The sequence below is a fragment of the Coccinella septempunctata genome, chromosome 3 (genome assembly GCF_907165205.1).
Source record: "Coccinella septempunctata chromosome 3, icCocSept1.1, whole genome shotgun sequence".
Taxonomy (NCBI): Eukaryota; Metazoa; Arthropoda; class Insecta; order Coleoptera; family Coccinellidae; genus Coccinella; species Coccinella septempunctata.
The window spans coordinates 43594344-43619201 of NC_058191.1; the positions used below are offsets into that span (position 1 = coordinate 43594344).

A 24858-nucleotide genomic window follows, 5' to 3' on the forward strand; every position below is an offset into this window, starting at 1 on the left:
ATCACCCTTAGTCCAGTGGAAAGCCGTTTCTCCATTGAAAATAAATGATGATGATGATGATCAAGACACTGGTGCATTATTACACTGGTGACAGCGGTGGGATTTCAGTTGATTATCATCATATGTATATAAGAATGTAAAAATAATCACTGGACAAGGGTCAAGTGGAGAGCTGCTCTTTCATTGATCAAGACACGGGGTGCATTATTACACTGATGACAGCAGTGGGATTTCAGTTGATTTTTCAGGAATTTCAACAGTAGATTGTTGAGGTCCAAAGAGACTTTTTTCCATACCATTTTTTCAGATTCTGAATCTGTGACACTGTACATCTGTGGATTATTTAAACAGAGTTGTATACAGCCAAGTACCTACCTACTCAATTTTCAAATTTGACAGATACTTTTTAATTAACGAGTGTAATGTGAAGTAGATCGCAGGCGATTCAAGTCTGAGCACCCCTGACCTTATCTCCCGTTTTCAGTAAACTAAAGAGATAAAATTTTACTTCGAGTAGTGAACTCGAAATTGCAAAAAACCTTCTGGGTATACTTAAACTTGCCGTCATGGCGCTTTGCGAGCTAGACAAGTTTTTTGTACCGCGATTTAGGCAACCTCCCCCATCTAAATTAACGTTCAATTCCCCGAACAAGTTTCAAATCGGCAGTAAAACATGCATAGAATGGAATTAGTAGCGAAAGTTTCATCCAATATAAATCCCGCGGAGACCTAGCCATCTCCAACTCCATCCGAAGCCATTGAATCCGGGAGTAATTACGGTTGGTATTATGAGACGTTTCCAAAACGTATGGTGTCAATAAAACTTATAATGAATGCTTGTTACACATCCGGTTCGACAGACTACACAAACGGACGTAACCTCGTAACGGCAAATTCAATTTGATTGTTATTCCGCCCAAGATCCATTGAAAATGTATCGTGGAATATGTTTGTTGCCGGGCGAAAGCGCGTTTATTGATTAATTAACTCGTAGCAACATTTCACTGCTGTCTATTTAGAGATGCTAGGGTGAATATGGATGTTTCCTACCCGTTGGTGTGTTAAGAGTCCATTCGCCAATAATTATGGCTCTCAATGCCGACACTGATTCGATTCTGCACAAAAAAGTCAAGAAGAAGAAGAAATAAAAGATTTTTGGGGTAATGCGTTTACGGGTATCATTGAAACAGTTGACGAAGATGAAAATAAAGTTTATTTTGCGGAGATCTGTTTTGGTTACATATATGGTAACTTGCCAAATTGATACTGAATCTCTCTCTGGTGATTCTGGCTTGTTATACCTGCACAATGGGTTCATAGACCTGCGCCAGACAAGATTTAAGTGTCTTTTTCTACTTGCAGTGGATCAAAATGTGGATCAAATCAAAAATCAACTACCGCCAAGGTCGAATGGCACAAATTGTAGACGTGGATGTCTTCCTCCGGTCATCCCCCTGAAACGTTGATTACGCATGAATATAAATATAAATCCCCAGCATGCTTGGTCTCATGAGCTCAAAATTTCATGGCCTGTCGGTTCTCATATATGTTCCTTTATGTATATTCCCATTCTCTCTCCGAGCATTCGAAACGTTCTTTTGAAAGGGGACTATCTCTGGCTACAGTGTTTAACGAACCGTTTTTCCGTGAATGAGGTTTTTCATTGCCTGATCTCCGGACGATGCGAATGTATTTTCAATGGAGACCAGTATTTTCTGGATTATATGACTCGTGTAGGCCTGTGTTCTATCCGGCGGCCTCATAATCGCCAATTTTCATTTTCCGCCTAAGTTTTCATCTAGGCGTATACGATGATGTACTGGGTTGGCATAAAGCATGGTATGAAAAATACAGTCCCGAAATTACTGTAACAAAATTCGGTCAGGAGGCTCTCTCTTTTGGATTAATAGTTGCCTGAAAATAGTCTTCTCTTTATCTCCGAATCTTATCATCTGAGAACCAGTGAATTTGGTACACAGATGCTTTATGATGTGATAAATCTCATAGCGCTACCTATTTTGGCGATGACCCCCTTGTGACACTTTTATCTGGGCCACAATATCCTTGTAGTCTCTGTAGACTAATAATGTTGAGAATACTTTGTCTGAGAGCATTTCTTTCCTCTGAGACCTTCACCAATGAACGCTTGAAAGCTTCTCGGGCTATCATCGTCAGTTTTATCGAAAATTCAATTAATTCTCAGCCTGAGAACATTCCTTCCTGCACAATTTTGCATATTTTTGCATAACATCTGTTGCCCTAATGGAAACATTGTCTGGAAGCAATACATCTCGCAATCTTCCGAGAGATTCTTCCCAACAAGCTCCTTCGGTTAACCAATTCCTTCTTTCTGCCCGATCTTCTTGTTACTTTGTTTCGAGTTTTCATCAATTAAGCGCCTATTTTATCGTTTACGTCCGTTCCGTGCAATGAATTTTGATTTATATGGGTTATAACGGTATTTCTGCGAAAATTTTCGAGTTGTGCCGTTGGATAAGCTACGGAAAGTTTGCGATGACGAAAGTTTTCCAATTTAGCGGGCGAAAACTCTGGGCTTTGGTTGTGTCTACAGCATTCGGTAAAGTGCAACTGTACATTCGCTCCGGATGCTGCGAATTTCAGGGGAAATACACGGGGCTTCACATTCCACACATTCTTCTTTGCACTGATTAGGCTATATCTATACGTTCAAATTTATAAAGTTCTATTTTAATATGTTGTAACTATGGCTACAGAATGAATCAGCGCAACACAGCACTTATTTATTTCGAAATTCCTTTATACAGATTGTGGGGCAGTTTATTTGGATGCTGACCAATGCACTTTTCCAACTAGGAAATGTAGGACCACTTGTGGTCAATATTAAGTTACCCATATCGATTTGTTGCCTTGGCTCCTTAGATCTCCCGATTTTCCACTCATGGAACACGTTTGAGTCATTATGAAAAGAACATTCCACAGACACATGTTAACAATTGTTGTAATAAATTCATTGAAACTAGGTTTTGTGTTTTTTTTTGTCACCTAGTATATTATAGAGTGGACAAACTGAATAGAGTTTTTAAAAATCCAGTGTTTCCCGCTGAATTCGGCGAATTTCACCGAGAGATCATTATGAATTTTAATACCGCATTCGAGCAGTTAATTACTGCATTTTGTTCATGCGAACAGTCCGTGCATACGCCGTTGATCAAAACGGGACCAATAAGCCATTCGTAGAATGCACGAAGCCAGATAGGCATGTTCAATAAGTCGATAATCCACTGTGTTTACTCGCAGTGAATGTGGCTGGCCGAGCTCTTCCTAATGAACGCAGAACTTTGTTACCGACGACCGTAGTCAACCTACCGGCCATAATTGAAGCCAGAAATGCGATCTGGAGAGGGCGATGATCGCCTTTTGTTGGGACATTGTTGTCCTCGATAACATTCGTCTGATTCTGTCGATATCACTAGCGAAAAAATCATTCAAAACTTCTTTAGTTTACTGGAATCAATCAATGATCTTTCATTATTGTTTCAGTGATAATCTTCCAAGGGATATTGGACAATACAAGAACTACGCCTTTTTAGACGACCTTTACGACTTTGTGGAGGGAGATGAAAGTAAGTACTCGATGGCTAAAACAGCCATCTCCTCTCCCCTAAGCCTTACCCTACTAAAGTCTTTCTCCACAGATACGGACGAGAAGGAATTCTTCGACAAACTGGGACGAGAGCTGATCCGGACCTGCTGTCACGGTTGCGTGGAAAAAGCGTTCAGATGTCTGGGGGGAGACCTAAAAGAGTTCCTCACCACCCTGGATGGTGTGCATGACGTGCTGCAGTACCAGGAAAACTCCCAAGGCCAAGATTGTCAAGAGACTGAGGCTTTCGTTTGTACCTCGAACGACGATGGCCTCAGGTTGGACTTTTCGACAGATAGGACAGCCATAGCTTACCTGCTGGTCGGCAGTTTGAAGGAGATAGCTGAGCTGCTTTATGAGACTGAGGCGGATATAGAGATTGGGAAAAACTTGCAGGACGACAGGACGTTTAGGTGGGTATTTGCATCTAGAATTCTGGCTTCAACTTTGAGTAATAGTAGTGTACCGAAATTGTAAAGTCTTTTACAAATTTTGGTGGATATCATACTGGTTTCATACTGGATGGCGCTGGAGTAGTACTCGATGATACTCAGAAGCTACTACCAGTATTTAATTAGGGTCCATCAATTCCAAGCGTTTTTCCATCGGAGGAGGAGCTATGTTGCCCTGACGAGGTCAAATGAGACCGGAACCATGGTCAACATCTGCTCTTCTTCGGTTAAACCTTCTCCATTTAAAATTTGACTAGTTGCATATGCATATCGGCGGGTGATATGCACCTGAATTGATTCTCATTATGAATTTTAGGTTCCTTCGCTGCTGGATATTTTTCGAAAAAGTTTGTTTCGATTGCTACTTAGAAATTTAGGATGTACCCTACTGATTCCTTTTTTATTTAGCTCAACTCTCGAATTAGGAACTGGACCTCCAAAACAGATGACGCGGAAGCTTGTTTTCAGAGAGGGACAGCTATTGTGTGTTCAATTGGTCTATGTTCAGTATTACATAGAAATACAATTCAGCTCTCTGAGTGGATTCGAATATTACCATCATAAAACATTTCCCCGAAATAGGGTGAGGTCCTGTTATTCTTCAGGGTACTCGTTATCAAAGTATAACAGTGTATTGTTCAATTTCGTCCAATCGATTTATATATTACATTATTGGTGAATTCATGAAAATTGCATCAGCAACGACGAGGGTAACGTGAGGATATAAAACGAATGGCCCATATACATATATATTATTGTTGTTCCGATCAACAAACATATCGGTTTCTGGTGTGATTTCACTATGAAATTAATGGGAAAATTGAATGCAAATTCGTCCGGTCGTTTGTTTGGTACGGGGACCTTTGATGAGCTGTTTGGTCACAGGATCCACAAGACTGAAATGTTCAATTCTGTATCAACTTTTTGTTCTTCGAATGTGCAACATTCCTCAAAATCTCCTATGGATACCATTTATCCCTTTCGATGTTTTTGACCCATTTCAGTTGTAGCATAAAACTTCTTGACCCATTCCATTTACGAGGATATATTGAAAAATTCTTAGCCTACTATAGAACCAAACAAAATGGTTCATTACTCAACATATTCTCTTCTTACATTTATTACAGCGAACCTGCAACGTCTCTAGACCTTTCAAAACAAATGTTTCTTCTTGCTCCGCAAACCAGACCTCCACAGCTTCTATTACCTCCTCGTTGGAAGAAAATTTACGACCTTTCAAACTTTTTTTCAATTGTGGAAAGAAATAACAGTCGGATGAAGCCAAATCTGGTGAATAAGGAGGGTGTTCTAGTAATTCAAACCCTAAATCACGAATTTTTTGCATGGCCACATGAGATTTGTTTGCAGGGGCGTTGTTCTGCAAAAACAAAACACCTTTGGATAGCTTTCTGCGTCTTTTCCCTATAATTTTTTCCCGTAGAGTGGTTAGTAATGTCGAATAGTAGGTAATCTCCGGTTATTGTTCTACCCTTATCCAAAAAATCAATCATGATTACTCTATGGCAATCCCAAAAAACTGAAGCAAGAACTTTTTTCCAGCAGATTTTTGGACATGAAACTTCGTAGGTCTTGGAGAACCAGAGTGTCGCTATTCCATCGATTGTTGCTTTGTTTTTGGATCGGAGAAATGTACCCAAGTCTCACCCATAGTAACAATTTGGTTTAAGAAGTCCGCATCGTTTTCAAATCGAGCACAGATCGAACGCGATGCTTCTACCCTTGCACGCTTTTGGTCAACTTTCAAACATTCGGGGATCCTTTGGCAGCAATTTTTCTTATGTGCAAATTGACGTGAACTACATATATGATGATCGCGTTCGTGTGGAATATTCAGCGCTTCAGATATTCGTTTTGGCCCAATTCGACCTCTTTTGAAACTTGCAGTCCAATTTTTAACGGTCGCATACGAAGGACATTGATCACCAAGGGTATTAAGCATATCTTCGTAAATCTGCTTATCTCTTAACTCTTTTAAATACAGCTACTTGATGAAGGCTTCAATTTTTCGATTTTCACAATTTCGATGGACCTCCTCTTTCTTTTAATTTATTGCGCAACTCTGGTTTACTTTTTCGACCTCAAACTTCACACTGACACTTCTAATGAGTCATTGTTCGTTGCTATGGTAACGTAATATTTTTTTCATGCATGGAACTGGTCTAGGCTAACTAGATATCAATACATCCTCGTAATGCAGTGTGTAAAATCACCCTGAAATAAGACCCTTGTTTCAGGTTCGAAATAAGACCGACCAACGTCAGAGACGGCCATCAGATAGTGAGGAAAACGCCGAGCTTGGCGTCGTCGTCGACGTCGACGAGAAGCGACGAGCTGCAAGTAGACGTGGCCACTTTTTGCAAGGCGTTCCCCTGGCACTTCGTCATAGATCGCAGATTAGATCTCGTTCAGCTCGGCAGCGGCTTCATGCAGCTGTTCGGCGGACTGTTGGCGGGCCAGGGAAGGGCAGTGGCGACCTATTTCGATTTTCGCAGGCCGAGAAGCATCGTCTTGTCTTTCGCCGACATCGTCAAACGGGCCAATACACCCTTCGTGTTGGCGATACGGAAGCTGTCGGCGGCCAAGGCCTTTCCCGCAGTGGTGAGTATCTCGGGAGATGGGGCCGCAATAAGGTCGGATCATGAGGGGCGATGTTAGCCGGAATGTGCCGTTTCCTAGTCAGCTTATTCGGAGCCGGATCCGGAAAATGTCGTTATCCATATGGACCTTATGCGCCAGAATGCGGATACCTACATTGTGATTGTGGATATGAATTCAATTCTGCTGCCTTTTTATTGAATTTCGCGATGACGTACTGTGGAATTCTCTAACGCTGCGCCAGAGTCAAACTCAGTAAGGAATCCATGAATTTATAGGAACAAATTAGTCATTCAGTTCTTCTAATAAGATCCTCTCGTCTCTGATCTTAATGAAAACGAAATACAGACAGAAGGAAAAACTTCTGATACACATCAACAAATAATGATTAAACTTTAAAAAAACTTTCTTCACGATGATCCAGAAGAAGTTCCTAAAATCGTTATGTGTTTATGTGCTTGAAATCAGTCTCCGGAAGAATTGGCTCGAAACTATATACACAATTCTGTAGGTATTTGGCGCAAAAAATCCACTTTGTTGGAAGTTTCCATTGATTTTACCCACTCACAACTTGAATGCTTGAAATATAGTATAAGGACAATCATGAAATATTATTATTCCATACGAAATACACTGAAAAATTATGGAAACTCTGAAACCAGGCTATTATTCGAAGATTTGAAGACAAGAAATATGATTCTTTATTTCTTTCCCTTTTTATGAACCTATTAGAAAGTTTTCTGTTGTGTGGGATGAAATATCCGAAATATTAACGCTAAAAACTCGAGATAGGTAGCTAACTACTACTAGTACGAAACACTCAGAAAACACCCTACCGTAAATATAAAGGGTGAGTCTTTGACTCGTACAAATATTTCAACAGTAGATTCTTGAGGTCAAAAAAATCTCTTTCTTTCTATAACATTTTCTCCTATTCGGCCCTGATGAAAAAGACATGGCAATTTTGAGTTTTCAAATACCTCTAGAAGCTAAATCTATGACACTACACATCTGTGGATCTTTTCATTCCGACGAAGTATCCAATTTTTCGAATAACACATATATTTTTCATTCTCGAACATCAAATTACTCGAAAATGGCGTATTACACGGAAAAATAAGAAGAAATCTTACATTTTACAAAACGTTTATACATATATTCAATAGATAGCGTCCACCTTAGTTTCAAGAGTTGGGTTCTTTGAGTTTTTGGTATTTTTATGGTAGGTAAGGATCACTGAAAGACGTGGGTGATATCCCACCGTTTGTGAGATAGAACTAAAAATGACATTTTTATGGTTTTTCAACAGCCTGTATCTCTTGAACCGAGCCGATTCGGAAAAATGGTAAAAGAAGAAAGTGTTTCTTTTGGCCTCAAGAATATTCTGTTAAAATATTTGTACGAGTTAAAGACCCATCCTGCAATTTTATAACAGTGCAGAATGAAAAACTTCGAAGTCATTAGTAAACATTTTCAAGAGGGGCTTTCACTTGATGATGAAAAATCCCTTGTTCCTTGACGCATTATTCATCAAACGAAACGTGAAAACGTTGCTCATCTACCAAATTCGGATAGCTGGAGCATCCGGAGAACCTGCTTCGAATAAAAATAAGACAAGGATCCCTGACATCGTTCTCATTCATCACAATTTTCCCGTGATTTGCATAAATTAGACATTGAAAAATCGACCTTATCAAGTCCGGAGAACGCACAGCGGATGAGAAGTCGTCGTTTCGGAGATACCGAGGAAGGGGCCAGTGAAACTCCATTTTCCGATATCCTCGGGAAATTGTCCGTTACCTGATAATTTCCGCAAGAAGTTAACATTATCTCCGCGCGATATATCAATGTCTCAGGGCCATTATTCTTGCGGCGGTCTCAAATGGACCAGGCCTTATAAAATCTATTCATCTTAGACAGGAAATGACGTAGGAGCGAACAGATCAGTGTTACTACAAAAATTACTGACAAACCTCAAGAACATTCAGACATTAATAGGTTATACCTTGGTTTGTTCAACAATAAATGGAATAATACTTATTTAAATATTATATATATTATTCACAGAGTTTTTATATCATGAAATATGACATCAGAGGATACATTTTAACAAGAACCTTCTTCTTGTCAAATATCAGGACTCGAATTCATTTGTTATAGTTCACCAACATCCTCCAATATTGACCTAATTTGAATAAATGCCGTAAAAACATTGACGTTCGGTAAATGGAATAAATGGCTGCTTAAAATCCTCCATGTTGACATTGGTCGCTTGTTAATTTGATGGAATGTTTGGTCACTTGACAGCTATTGGCGAAATCTGTCCACTTCTGATGAGGGTGCGTATGAAACTCAAGTTCCATAATTGGGCTTCTAATTATTAGAAACCCGACATCGTAGAGCAAACCCGTATTATCGAATGACGAAAGGGAGGCAGCAGCACTTGATACTTTTTGATGATTTCGAGGACCCTTAGCAGAGATACATTTCTGATGTTTCTAATTTCAGAATCAAAGATAGTAATTTTGATATAATCATCAGATTTTTTGGACTGTAATACCCTTTCTTCCTCAATTATTTCACAATTCAAGTATGCCACAATTTCTACCCTTCTAGAGGTAGATTTGTACGCATATTACAGAAGATATGACTCCTGGATTGTGGGAACGAATGGAGATGTCCTGTGTGATATGGTACAAGGTGATTCCTACACAGAATTTAGAGATTTCACGTCATATAACTCACTGGGTCAATTCAACTACCAACGCAATCGTAATGGTAAAATACTGGACTTAGTGTTGTCTTCCTGTTCGACCGTGATCACGAAACGTTCATTGTCTCCCTTTGTTGTTGAGGATTTGCATCATCCTGCCCTGGATGTGTTGGTGGAACTTCCCGGTGGAATGGTGGATGGCGGGAAGTCAAGATCCATTTTCAAGTTTTTCAACGCGGATTACCGTACTATCAACGAGGAGTTGTCACTGATCGATTGGGATATATTGTTAAGTAGCGACAATGTTGATGTAAATGTCGAAGTTTTTTATAATGTTCTCAATGATCTAATTGAAAGATTTATTCCAGTTAGAGTTGTAAATGATAAGTCTAAATTTCCATCTTGGTTCTCGAATCGTACCATTAAATATGTTAAAGAGAAGGCCAATGCTCATCGTAAATTCAAAAAGTTCAAAACTGCGGAATATTATAACAAGTTCTCTCTTTTACGTAAACAGTGTAAAAAATCCATTCAGACAGACTATACAGCTCATATTTCACGTGTAGAAGATAATATTGTTGAGAATCCGAAGAATTTCTGGTCTTATGTTTCGGAAAATAACAAGGGATTCACTGTACCCACATCGGTGACTCATGAAAATGTTGAATATAGTGGTAATCAGAATGTTGCAAATGCGTTTGGTAAATTCTTCGCAGATGTTTTCGAGGATCCCCTCAGACCCGTTATCAGAAAATCCAATGTTGACAATGTGCGGGACTCCACACATGTACACCTTGATCACATTAGTTCTGATGAAATAATGAATAAGATGAAGGAATTGAAAACAAACAAAGGATCAGGTCCAGATTTGATACCTTCAATATTTATCAAGTCGTGTGCCGCTTCACTTGTCTATCCTCTTCATATTATTTTCAATCAATCTCTGCGTTCCGGTATGTTTCCGAAATTGTGGAAAATTGCTAAAATTACCCCTATTCATAAAAGTGGAAAAATTAATTTGTTGTCCAACTATCGACCCGTTTCCATTTTGAACCACTTTGGTAAGTTGCTCGAATCTATTGTAACTGACTACCTATTTCTTTCACTGAAATCGAAAATTAGCATCAGACAGCATGGTTTTTTCAGAAGCAGATCGGTTCTCACTAATCTGTCGCCATACATCAATTACATATCCGAAAATATGGATCGGGGTGTCCAGGTAGACGCTGTTTACACGGATTTGTCCAAGGCTTTCGACAAAGTACATCATGCAACACTTCTGCAGGTTCTCTTAGATTATGGTGTGGGACCAGATTTGTTAAGTTGGATTGAGTCATACCTGTGTGAAAGGTCTCAGTATGTTGTTATGGGTGATGCTTGCTCGTCTCTTTACAATGTTGAATCGGGAGTACCCCAGGGGTCTCATTTGGGACCACTTCTCTTCAGCTTGTATATCAATGATGTCTGCCGGTATCTTGTTTATGTGAATTTTGAGCTTTACGCTGATGACATTAAAATGTACCTAGCTGTGAAAAGCTTGGAGGACGTTCAGAGGTTTCAGGATGATCTTAACAGATTTTGCGAGTTCTGTTCTTCGCTTTACCTGTCCCTGAATGTTAGTAAGTGTAAACATATAACTTTCACCAAAAACTTCAACATTGTGAGTGCACCTCTGTGCCTGTCTGGTTTGATTGTAGAGGAGGTGACAGTTGTTAAAGACCTGGGAATATTTCTGGATTCGAAGTTGTCATTTGAACATCATATTGATAATGTTGTTTCTAGAGGCTTCAGAATGCTCGGTTTTGTTCTGAGAATTACACGGAATTTCAAGAATGAAGAAACCATGAAGGTTCTGTACTTTTCTCTAGTCCGCAGTATAGTCGAGTATGCAACCCCAATATGGAACCCTTTTTATCACAAATATATCAACAGAATTGAAAGAATTCAGAAGAAGTTCACAAAAACTCTATATTACAGATTCGGTAACAGGCAGGTTGCTTGTCCATATGAGACGAGATTGAAAATGTACAAAATTATTACCCTAGAGCAAAGAAGAGTTATTCTCGATCAAATGTTTTTATTTCGAGTAATGAATAATCATTTCGATTTTCCCATTGTTCGTGAAATTTATTTCAATACTCGTGTTTTTACTGGTCGCCATAGAGATCTTTTTTATATCCCGAGAGCCCGCACATCATTGTATTACAATTCCACTTTTCTGAGAATTACACGATTTTATAACTGGCATATCTCTTTCATTGACATATTCAACTCTTCACAAGCTGTTTTTAGGAGAAGACTGTGTGCTTATACGTGTAGAAATTATTAGAAAAAGAAGATATTTTTAAACTTTTCCTCCCTTATTATTATTATTCTTGTAATATAAGTTCACGATCATTATTGTAGGTGTTTGTTTTCTTGTATTTTGGTGAATCCTTGTTATTGGGTTTTCCTGTTAGGATTCCTGTTTATGTTAAATAAATAAATAAATAAAAATAAAAATTTGAAACAATTGCATGTCAATTGAAAATTTACTCACCATGTACTGTTGCACCTATGTTTCCTTAATAATCTGTCGAGGAATAGCAATAACGTCTTTAATTAAGTCACCATTACAATCCACCTAACCACTAAATATATCCATTATGTTTTCGTAGCATGTCTGATTAACATTAATGCATGTTTGCTAATGAATTTCCCGGCATATTTACATGCATGTACGTATGTGCGCTTACTAGAGTGGTTTCAGATGCTCTTCCCAAATTGGTATTAACCAAATATTTGAAAATGTAAGTAGCACCAACATATCTGATCATACGATGGATCCCAAACATGGTATAGGTACATTGATGAATGGCCCCAAGAGCTTTAGTATTATAGATCATATCGTTTTGAGAAAAATATATCATCTCAAATGATTCTCTACGTTGGCGTTTCATGCATCTAGTACAGTCATAGTCGTGTTGATGATGCTTATAAGCAGTGTTTTATTAGTTTTAATTTAAAAGATGAAAGGCACTAACCTGCAGTTTTATCGTCAAAAGGGGGGAAATTGCATCATACCAAGCTCATTCCAACGAGATTTCCATTCAGGATTAGGCAATATGCAATTTTCACGGTCCTGACTTGAAAACGATTATTACAAGTTACCGAAATCACTCTAATAATTCATTTTGACGTTAACTGCCAGACATAGTTCACCTCAATCAGATGCAGCTGTATATCTGATGCGAATTTAGACTTGATCGCTATTTGAATTATGTAAACGGCTATTTCTGTTCAAATCCTAGCATTGTAATAAAATATCCATCAGGTTTAGAGCTGGCACATAGCGGTCAAGAGTGTGGAATAACAGGGTGTTTGTTACTAAAAAATCTCTTTCGAATTTTCGCTTCAAAATATTTTTCCCACTACATAATGAAATAAATTTTGAATATCTGTTCTAGCATTTTTCTGCTTCTGTGATTCAACATTAGGTAAATTTTATATTAATTCAATTAAGGTTATGGTGCAAAAGGATGTACATCTTGGCTCCATATTGTTAGCTGACCCAATTATCAATCAAACATCGACAAAAAATTAATATGTAAACCCTAAAAATTTATCGACTTTCGCACACTAGAGTTGTTGAAAAAGTAAATTACAATTGAGATCGGAATTCAGAAGAAGGCCGTTATGTTCTTACGATACAGCGTGTTCAAAAACTTTCATTCTCGTTTTAAGCTTAATTTCTTTTACTCCAGATATTTTTGTTTATTGTTTGTCGAGTTTTCCATTGCAAATTCTTTTTTCTACATTGGAATACTATCCTGGAATAATTTATTGATCATATTTTGAAACTGGTGACACTATTTCCATACTCTTCATATATAAGGGCAGTAATAGGTTGCTCAAAATGTATTTAGAAGCTATATATTAGGGGAGTTTAACCTGTTTGTCACTTAAGACCTAAATCCATTCCATAACATACCCATATGAAATAGCTGATTAACGCCCTGTATCAAGGATACGACCCCAGATGGTTATCCAATAGACGTGTTTGAGACCATAATCTCTCCAGCATCTCAGATCCAAATTACATGCGTCAGCATATTCCAATCCTGCCGAACGGGGTACTGGGATCAAAGAAGATTAAATTGTAATACGCGAATTATTTGTGGATCACAAGATACTCCCTAAACGAGATTAGAAGATCCATATCCTTGCTTTATCGGTACAAGACGGCTTCGAGATTGTCTGCAATATTCCATTAATGAGCTCCTATCCCCGTCTTGTTGGAACATTCGCAACCCCTTTTTCCCCCCTGCTGGGGCCAACTATGCCGATATCGTATAATTATTGGGGGACATTCATTATTCCGATAATTTCGAGTTAGTTCATCTGGAACGCGTTTCCGGGAAGTCTGGATGAACTCCTGGGGCTGGGATGAATGGATGGGTTTGATTCTTGAAGAAACAAGAAAGAAGCAGATTGGAGCAGTAAGGAAGAAGGATATATTGAAAAACCTTCCATCTAAGACATAAACTCTATTAAGATTTGAATCATGGAATCTCTCTGGTCAAAGAAGTATGAACAGCGACCTCAATAATCTATTGCTAAAATATTTGTATGAGTCAAAGACTCACCCTGTATATTTTCATTCGGTCAGTTACTGTGAGAGTTATTACAGTATCATCCAGCCCTGGAACGTACATTTTCAATATCGTTATAGGATTCAGAGCATAACATATCGGCCACCGTTTATCTTATGGCATTCATCCAATATATTATAGGTAGATATATCCAACCCCTATCTGCATGTATGATATATGCGGTTAGGGGAGGTTCGGTGACATTTTCGAACGCATCTGTTCGTTATCGTGGGTTTCATCATATCCCATATTGGTAGTGCTTATTGAACCAATATCCACGTGAAAATTTTCAACTTTATATTCCATTGCGAATCGATCCTGAATGAAAACTCTCACTTATATCGAACACAACTAGGTATCATTAATTCCATCTAAAATGTGAAATATCTCAACCTGTACACAGATATTCTGTCTATTGACGGAAATAGATTCAGCCTTATCATTCAGGGGGCAATTTATCATGGGGACATGTAAAAATATGATACTTATTTCCTTCTGAGAGGGAATTATTCACCGATCGATATGACCGAACACAATAAAATAACCATTTCATCGCTGACAAGAATATAGATCGATCAATCATGTTATACAATGGCCTCATCGGGTTCATCGATACTCAAGTAAACATTAGTGATTAATCACATGATGAGGGTGAATTAGGGAACGAAAACATTGATCACGATAGGCTCCTAGATGAGGGGAAAGCTTAGATGCTGATAAGAAATCTATTTCTATTTCGCACCAAAATACATAATACTGAGAGCTATACAGAGCGTGTCTTTGACTCGTACAAATATTTTAACAGTAGATTTTTGAGGTCCCTTCAGAATAATGAGCTAAATCTTTGACATTGCACAACTGTGGATCTTTTAAATAGAATGGCATTCAGCCGAAGTACCCAATGTACCATGTTAGTATTTACTTTCATTAATAATAATGATCTTCAAATATTTTTTCCCAACGCTAGCCAAGCTTAGAATATCAATTATCGAGTTTCCATTGCCTGCTTCCCGACGCTTTTCAATGAACGCTCATTACAAATTCATTTTGTAATCAATTGTACAATAAGACCCAGTAACTTTCATTGTGAAACCAACACAGGGAAACTCTCTCCTCATCAAATCTATGACAACAAAACTGGTCTTATCGATTCTCCTTGTAATTCACCACTATAACATCGAGCAAGGGACAGGACCTCTACTCAATTATTCAGGGTTCAGGATATGGAGTTCTAGTGTGTAACAAACTTTGTCTACGTATGTCAGTTTGGAAGACTTGACGGTGGAAGTTAGTGGTAGTTTACTACGTGAATTATCTTTGAAGTTAAACGTATTTATTTCCGTTGAATCCATTGAATTTCGAGAAAAATCTTCGAATTGCAAGGAATTAGATGGTTATGGGTTAAAACCATCTCAATTGATCAATTTTTCAACACTTCCCCTTGAATCCCAACAGAATTAATCAGTGTACACTGTCAAAAATCCGATTTATCAAAGTCCTTTCCGGTGAGTCCCCGTAGGACCTTGTTTCATCCATAATTATTAATGTAAGCGACTTGATGAGACGACATATCTGCTGATTTGAATCCGGCGCCATAAATATTGCATCCCTCGTCGAAATTTTCATTCATGCGACAGCGAGAGTATTTATCATTCAGCGAATTCATCCCATTCGACATCCGTCCATTATCCACCACCGTCAATATCGCGGAAATGCAGACGTCGACTGGTCTCGTAATCCCAGGGACTCCGAAAAGCGTCTATCCAAAATGCCGTCGTCAGGGATGACACATTTGTGAAAAACGTCGACCTGCAATAACATCCTTTGAAAGTGATGCGATGACAAGCTATGCGATATGAGACAAAACATTGGGAAAGGACCCTGCATCATTTGAAAGTGGGATTATTTGAGCAGCTCCTACTAAAAAGTAATTATAATTTTTTTATTAGAAACTAGAGATTATGGGAAAGAAAATGCAATAAAAAAATTCTTGGTGGGGTTCTCCAGTAAGGTCAGCCTTCTAGGTAAATTTAAGTTAATTCCAGTCTATACGACTCAAGTTACGTAGGTACTTTGTGCTCTATAACAGGGATGAGCAAAGTATTTTTATTCGATAAATTTTACACTAACTCTGTGATGAGAATTGAGAATTCCCATCATCAGGAGTCAATAATTCATGGTTCAGAGACACAAATAACCGTAGGTACTAGTTATTCATTAAAAGTTATTCAGCAGTGACAACTTGGAGTCCCACCAACCCTAGTTTCCCACATGTTCAATCTCGATATCGCCAGAGATACAACGTAACAATACCTAATGAAATGATTGAACGGTTTTTAATCAGGAGGACAGTCCCTGGATTCTTGTCATTCCACATACGGTCCCTGTAAACGCTTCCCTATCGCTCGGTTATTGGACTTCTGGAATTCCGGTCATTTATTGGACGTGCCTGCACGAAATTTGGACCAGAGACGAGACCGTCATTCGTTCGTGAGAAATCTGTCGAACTTCAAACTAGGACGGAATTTTAGTGGACAATACAATACTGAATGATCACGACATATGAAATCATTGAGGGAGAACACAAAGGACATAAGCACATAACGTACATTATTTTTTTTCTTTCGTACAAGACTCACATTGTGAAATCTGAGTTTGTATCCCTCCAGGGGTTGAGCATATCTTTGGTGGCCCAAAAACTGAGTGTGAAGTAACCTAAGTTCTCTTCCTATTATCCAATAATTTTGAGAAACAATCTGATGCGCATTCGCCATTTTGCAATTTCCAATGTTTGTGCCATATTTAGGGAGCTTTATTCAAGCAGGCGCTGTTCAAAAATTTTAACATGTGAACATGAGCAGAACATCATTATTATAAGTCAAATGAGAAGAGCAAAAATAATTGAACTGAGAAAAACAAGAATATTATAACTTATACATAACGTTGGTCTTGAAGAGTGCAAAAATTTATCGATGAATACAATATTTACACAGACGGACTGCTTACAAGTGAGCACGATTAGAACGTCTATTAGAAAAATAGAAGATACAATTGATAAATTATGAGAGGTACAAATCGAGAATACTAATGAGTGAAACCACTAATCGTTGGTTTCGAGAAGTGTAGAAGGCTGAAAACTAACATGTATTGTACAAGACTCACCCTGTTTCGTCCAAGAAAATAAGGATAGGTGATCTGGAAATCGATTTTAAACCTAAGGATACTCTTGATAATTAGAAATCTGAGTTTGTATCTCTCCAGGGGTTGAGCATATCTTTGGTGGCCCAAAAATGTCAAAATTCTAGCACTCTTTTTAGTTTTTCTCTTATAACTTCTTAAAAACGCCTACTAGCGAAAACCTCATATTGGAACCTATCGAACGGCATTGAATTTTGTGTCCAATATCTCTCCCAGCATTGGACTTCGACAAATGGTAGGTAGTAATAGACAAATTTTGCTTTCCTTAGGTCACTTTGACGTTCACCTCTTTTCACGTCTAATTTTACTTAACTTAGTGCCTTTGAGCACTCTTATATTTACTGGGGCAGAATTTTCCATATGAAAAATCTCTGCAATCTCACTCTGCATATTTAACCTTTTTCGACAAATTCACCAGAAAGAATATTCAAGTACGATAAAGGTGTTGAATTATTCATTAGAGAAATTTTCATAATCTTTCCCCATATACTCCAACTAGAAATACTCTTCACTTGTTGAATTTGATTATGGATCAAATCTAGCAGTGAAATACAGAAACGTATAGATACACCTTCTTTCGTTCGTACCAAACTCCTATGTTTCTTCACATTTTCCCCTCATTCTTTCACATGGAAATTCATATTTACCGAACCCCGTAAACACCAAAATCCCCATAACGGTCGGAGACTCTCCTCACTTCCTATGCCGGGAGCGTGAGCAACATGAGACGTTCATCCCAGGGAACAAATCATTCTCACTTTATAACGGGACACTGCTTGCATTTATTTGAATTTCCCGGCCTCCGGGATCCCGTGGACAAATGCGTTCTCGTCCCCTTTATTACGGAAGGACATACGAATACGAGCATTGTTGGCGTGATAATGAGTGAGGTCAACTGGCACTCCAATTTGGGTTTTCCTGCGAGATCTAATATTTTATTCGGTTCGGTGATTTATTGCCAAGTGCGGCAACGTTGCCGGTTCCCTGGGGTTTTTTGGGAAATCGCGGGAGTTTAATGTGGCTAGATCCTTGGGGATGAAGACCCTCTGAGTGTGAAGTAACCTAAGTTCTCCTCCTATTATCCAATAATTTTGAGAAACAATCTGATGAGCATTCGCCATTTTGCAATTCCCGATGGTTGTGCTATATGTAGGGAGCTTTATTCAAGCAGGCGCTGTTCAAAAATTTTTACATGTAAACATGAACAGAGCATCATTATAATAAGTCAAATGAGAAGAGCAAAAATAATTGAACTGAGAAGAGCAAGAATATTATAACTTATACATAACGTTGGTCTTGAAGAGTGCAAAAATTTATCAATAAATACAACATTTACAGAGACGGACACAAGTGAACACGATTAGAACGTCTATTAGAAAAATAGAAGATACAATTGATAAATTATGAGAGGTACAAATCGAGAATACTAATGAGGGAAACCACTAATCGTTAGTTTCGAGAAGTGCAGAAGGCTGAAAACTAACATGTATATCGAGCACGATGAATGAATATGAGAATGTATCAATGAATGTACAAATTACAATTAGATCATAACAATTGAGTGTGCGCGATTACCAGAGCAGGCCTTCCAGGGTGGAGCCAATGACGGGAGACTATCAACAAATATTATGGCTTACTACTGACCGTTGAACCATATATGAGAAGTACACATCGTGTTCTGAAGGAAAACTACTGAATCCAGTGTCCACTCCGGAGAATATTCAGAGAATTCATTCATCTGAAACTCGACAACAGTAATTAGTCATATGAAATAAAGAGTTTCAAATAAAGAAAATTAGCATTAGAAGCATACGAGCTGTCTCGTGTGAGCAGTTAAGCAGTACTAGCTAGCATTATAAATCTGTTGGAAGATTCTGAAACAACCTTGCATGTGGATTCATTTTATCAGAAAGAAAAAAATATGATAATGGTCGAATTAATAATTTCGAGAAAACTTTGCATATATTACCTTGTGAGTTGGACAAATTAGCACCAGATTTGACTGAGAGTACTCGAAAATATATTATTTCGAAGAAATGAACAATGAAAGAGGTGGTACAATAATCTGAATGTTAACAATGAGAAGTTACTTCGACAGAGTTAACAAAGAGAATGAATCAAAAATGGCTTCAGCAGAAACTGTACCATCTGACATCTTGGGCCTGCATCGTCGTTGCTGTCAAGTAACTTGTTTGAGAAACCATAGAGTTGACCAGTAGCGTGGTCAAGATCAAGATCAGGGGAGCCACACTAGTTTTGTCGACAAATCACCTCCATTGCAATCTGTGCAAATTGGCTGAACAACGCAATGCAACTTGTCTAGTTCGGATTGGTCGTCTATGCGGTGTTTAACCCAAATATTTTGTAGTATAAGTTTTGAACCACCCTCAACAATGCCTGTACATACAAACTGCATAAAACTAACGACCCTCTTCTCGTTCCATGCACGAATTCGTGCTCTCGTTCTGTCATTTCCATATTTGCATAAACATTTTCAAACTTAAACTCGTCCGAATCCCGAGCATCCGGGTCGATATGAGAGACGCAAAATTGCAGCTGTGCAACGTATTTAGTTTTCATACAAAAATTACCATGGTGTCTGTCAACTGCCGAGGCCGGCGCGAACTGTTGAACCCGTTCCAAATTGAAACGAAACAAACGACACCCCCGGTATCGTGTTTCCGTTAGCAGAAACAACCGGAATGCTTGTTTGGCTTTTCCGAAATGCCGCCCAGTCGGATGATGAAATATTTTAATTGGTCCCAGAGTTGCGATTCGGCGGTCGCTTCAGAGAGACGGTTGTTTTCGCGCGAAAACGTCGGATTTGTTAGATTTGGTCCTTCGAGCGTGATCTGATTCGACGTTGTTACGTGTGCCGGATCAGCAGGCATTTTTCTGAACGGATTCGGAGGATTTCGAGGGAAATAACGACCATAAATTCTAGGGTTCTATTTGAGGTGTTAACACAGGCCCTTGCCTATTTGTGAGACGAATATCAGGGGAATAAAGCAGATAAAAGAGTTGTGATACTTCGAAATGACTGAATAAACAATATGATGATGAAACAAATATCCGAGAAGTGGGAACTGTATTGGAAAGAGAGTTTCAAAGCCCTGAATATTTGAAGCAGGAACTAAATACTTTGTTGTAATAATTGGTCATTAGGATAACAACTCAAATACCGAAGGAATACATGGATCCTTCGCTCCTTCGCCTTTTTGTAACACATCATGTGTCCATGAATTAGGTTGATAAATCGAACATCTAGAAACCACATATACTTCAAGGAAGCTCAGTATTTCAGTATCGTCATGCAATGAAGCAGAACCAAATAATAACTTCATTCATACCTTTCTATATAGTATTATAGTATCTTGTGCATTAAACACACTGAAAATTATATAATCAATAACCAATCAGATAAAACAGGATAATATTTGATTTCTTCATTCGCAACTGTACATTTGGTGGACAAAAATGGACAACTTTCGAAACTCGGTCACAAAATTCCTGAACTCCCTCAATTAATATGGAGCAGTATATTGTATTGAGTTTCAAAGCGAAAAGAGCAATGCAGAGTGTTCATGAAATACGTCCTCTATACAGAACACCTCTCGTGACAGGGTGGGATAAAAGTCGTTAAGCATTTTATTCACGGAAATCTGGCCAAACTCCGTAGTTTACTGCCCTTTATGTGGTTCCGTTATACTTTGCGCTGACATCGTAAACTGATTGAAATTTTCATTATTGCGGCATCAAGGACCTAGCGTCACCTTCTGATTGCGCATTTAATAAGAGACCACTTCAACGTCTAATTGAATTCCCTTTTGAATCGACATCGAATGGCTTTGTCCTCTTAAATTCCGACTACTCAAAATTTAATCACATCTCATTTAAAAAATTCTATGGAATGAACCGACATCATCATATCTCAATTTATAGGTTAATAAGTCTATAGTTCTCATTAATCTTTTTAGAAACTCTTCGTTGTTAGATGTCAATTTCTTGAATCAAGAACCATCTGAAAATGTATTGCATCAATTTTTTATGTGTTTGTATATCTCTCCTTTCCTTCCATTCATTCCCAAACTGAATGGAACAATTGGATTCTACATGAAAACTTAGAAAGTATATACCCTCGTCTTATTTATCCATGCTCGAGCAAATATTGGAATATGGGAAACGCTCGAAAAGGTACTGGAATATCGAATTTACTGCGGGAGTGTTTATTTAGATTCTATCCGAAGCAAACGTAGAGCTTTTTGATCCTTTTCGAGGGATCTATCCTTGAGTATGGCTCAACTTAGAATTTTTCCCCTAAATACACACAACTGTGCGGTGGATGCTCTCAATGGATAAGAACAGTTTTGATCATGATTTGGACGATAGTTCCAAAATTCTCACCTTCTGAATATCGAGAAAATTGCAAATGAAGGTACTTCATGGCTGCTGAGAAAATATTTTTGAAACCCCAAAAAATATATTTCAACTAGAATCTGACTTATATGATTTTCACTAACCACTACACATGTTTAGCATCTTTGGGTGGTAGTAGTGGTCCAATAGATGTTTATCACGATTTTAGGAGTTTTTATTACTGGAATTATCCGAATAACAAGCTCAATCCGAAGGTATCATTGAGATGTCATGAATCAAGGCAGAATCGATTAATATATTGAATGAAATTGCATTCAGAAATCAAGATTTATTGATATTATTAAATTACTTAACCATTTCATTACCATAAAAGCCCCTTTCTTAGATCGAGCCAGCCCTGTCAAAGTGAATTCATTGGAAATTCCCCATTCAACTACCCCCAGGATTCTCTCCACTCCAGTTCCCCAGCTCTCAATACCTAATTCATCCAGCCCTAGGCCTATATACCGATTCGCTTATTACGTTGAGCATTGTTGAAGTTTTCCGGATATCTCACAAACTCGAAAGTGATCATACAAGGGCAATCACGAATATATCTTATTGGCAATAAAAGCAACAGGCTCCTGTTCCCTGAATTCTCAGAACCGCTCTTGTCGACCGTAATTGGCGATGTTGAAACAAAGGAGTTTAAAGGGTTGAAACGTTGCGTTCGAGTTGTTGTGGAACCTGAGGGTAGGTATCAAATTCTTGACTATCTTCATTGTTCCTCAAGATACAGTTTACTCGATGAGAAAACAACGCAAATTCCATAGAAAAGGATTCTTATTGAATCATCCATAATTCGACGAAAAATATCGATGGAACTCGTACAAACTTCAACTTCCTTACCTCTATCGGAGCTGACCAAACGAAATCTAGTCACATCCTTAATTAAACAGAGTCCAATCTCCAACTGTCCAATTGTGGTGATCCTCGGCCCACTACCGTGGGAGAACTCTATGCTCCCTATTCAAACAAGAATGTTGGGCCCATCTACGTGCTCTCAAACCACAAACTATTTCAATCCAGACTGTAGCCTACTACAATCAATCATTTTCAGAGGATAAAAGCTTGATAAAGTGGAAAAACATTGCTGAAAAGAACTTAAAATATCACTAAAAGACCATACAAATAACAGATAACTCAAATAAAAAGTCAGACATTGTAAAACAAGTATTGTAAAAATTTTCATGAATGATGATGACCAATCTTGGGTCATCACTGAAGCTCCCCATGATATTTTCCTCGAATCCCACACCGCTTGTGCCGGAACGCATTTCAACAATATTTCCTCCTTTTTCCTCGCTGTCAACCGCACTCTGTCAATCGGACATGATTCGATTCGGGCCAATTTTCCGCCATTACCGAAAACGCCGCTTTTTCACCGGCCCTTTATTTTTTTTTTCGCAGGGTCTGGAGCTGAAAGGTCAGATGGTCTACTGCCCGGAATCGGACTCTATCCTGTTCGTCGGATCGCCGTTCCTGGATGGACTTGACGGTTTGACCGGGAACGGTCTGTTCATTTCGGACATTCCTCTGCACGACGCCACCAGGGATGTCATCCTGGTGGGGGAGCAGGCCAGGGCTCAGGTAGGGGTCACTTTTGCTAATTGACGTGTTTTAGATCTTTCTTGAAGTATATGGAAAAATTCGTCGCCAAGTGGCTTTGGAATATTCTGTGCCTGAACAGCTTCTGCTGTACCATTTTCCAGGTAAAGTCAAGTTGCTATATCAATTATAAGGAAGGTTTTTCTCCACTTGCAAGAAACCTTTATAATTGAATCCAACTTCAGGAAATAGAAGGCTGAGGAAAATATTATGTTAATAAATGTTTCAGAGACTTCAGGATCTAGAATCCCAATGTTAATGTAGATAAAATCAATCCTTCCAAAGTACTGCTTAGCGATGCGATCTATTTCCTCATTGTTTTCGTTGAAGGCGCAATTTTTGGATGAACAACCCAAAGTTTTAATAGGTGGAGCACGATGAAATTGAATAGTTGAACAAAACACGGGGAAAACTATTCAATCTGTTCCCGGAAAATTCCCCGCTTGGGTTTCCTTTGATCCGGAATTCTTTGACAACGTCGAGTTAACCGAGAAAATACGTAACAGTTTCCGACAGGTGGGAAAGAGCACTTAAAGCACCAGGAATTTTTCCTTATGAGTTGGCTTTTTAAATGGCGAGGAACAGGTTATGCAATAAGGGTTTATATGAAAGAAAAGCATCCAGTGAAATTTCAGTAGGAAGCTTCTGTGTGCTTGCTTCCTCGTGGTTCTAGAAATCTTTTATAATTGAAAGTTGTTATACTGAATATCATTTTTAGTCTCATGATGAAGCTACACTAAAGATTTCAAGTGAAGACCTACTCAATCGATATTTGATTCCAAGGGATTTCAAATCCCTGTAAAATTAGATAATTAATGAGTTATATAAATAGATACATTTATACCCCCACAAATCTATAGTAGCATGCTTGATATTCAAGGTGAGGTACGTTTTGCATTACGAATTCTGATGGATAATCCTATGCAGCTCTCAGATACTCAAATATTCTGTAAAATCACTCAGTAAAGCGGCTTACGAGCATGAAATATGGAAAGATTCTTCTTCTGCTTAGAGATAACTGCAACTTTTCACGTCTGTCATTTTTTCTGATCGACGGATTGAAATGTCGTGTAAGTTTGCTATGTTGTTATGCATTTTCCATCTGACGCTTTTCAGTATATTAATGTTTCATTCTGCCTTAGGATTTTCGTGTTCATATTTGATCCTTGAGTCTTATTCCACTTCGTTAACCCTCGAGAAGAGGTTCAACATAAAAAGCATTTCATATACTTCAGTTTGCAAAGATGTGGAATAATTCATTAAGCTAGATTTTGGATTTTAAACGTTGGATATCGTTTGCTATCAATGTCGAGGCATTTTGCCATCAGATGATCTGGAGTTTCATCCTTCTTTCCACCTGCACTCGTCAGTTTCTTCTAGATCCATTCTCATTAGGTGCTTCCAGAAAAGACAATGTTCTTCTTGAGGTTTGCAAGTGTTAAAGTTTCGAAGCAAATTTTTGAAGTGTTCCAGTCTCAGGAGATCCCTTCAGAGTAATTCTCTTCTCCTGACACCCTCCCTTGAAGGTTCATTAAGCTAACTAGGATCATAATCTTGAGTTCTGTGAAAAAATCGTCTTAAATGCAAAATAACCAATTT

General features: G+C 38.3%; 1 protein-coding gene across 2 annotated transcripts in view; it reads left to right on the forward strand.

Moving 5' to 3' along the window:
- Positions 1–24858, forward strand: part of LOC123310480 (head-specific guanylate cyclase) — a 110020-nt gene that overhangs the window by 72833 nt on the left and 12329 nt on the right. For both annotated transcript variants that reach the window (XM_044893953.1, XM_044893952.1), the window contains exons 4-7: positions 3523–3605; positions 3678–4038; positions 6333–6696; positions 23062–23241. In XM_044893953.1, the coding sequence (XP_044749888.1) occupies positions 3523–3605; positions 3678–4038; positions 6333–6696; positions 23062–23241 (988 nt within the window). The remainder of the gene's footprint in view (positions 1–3522; positions 3606–3677; positions 4039–6332; positions 6697–23061; positions 23242–24858) is intronic.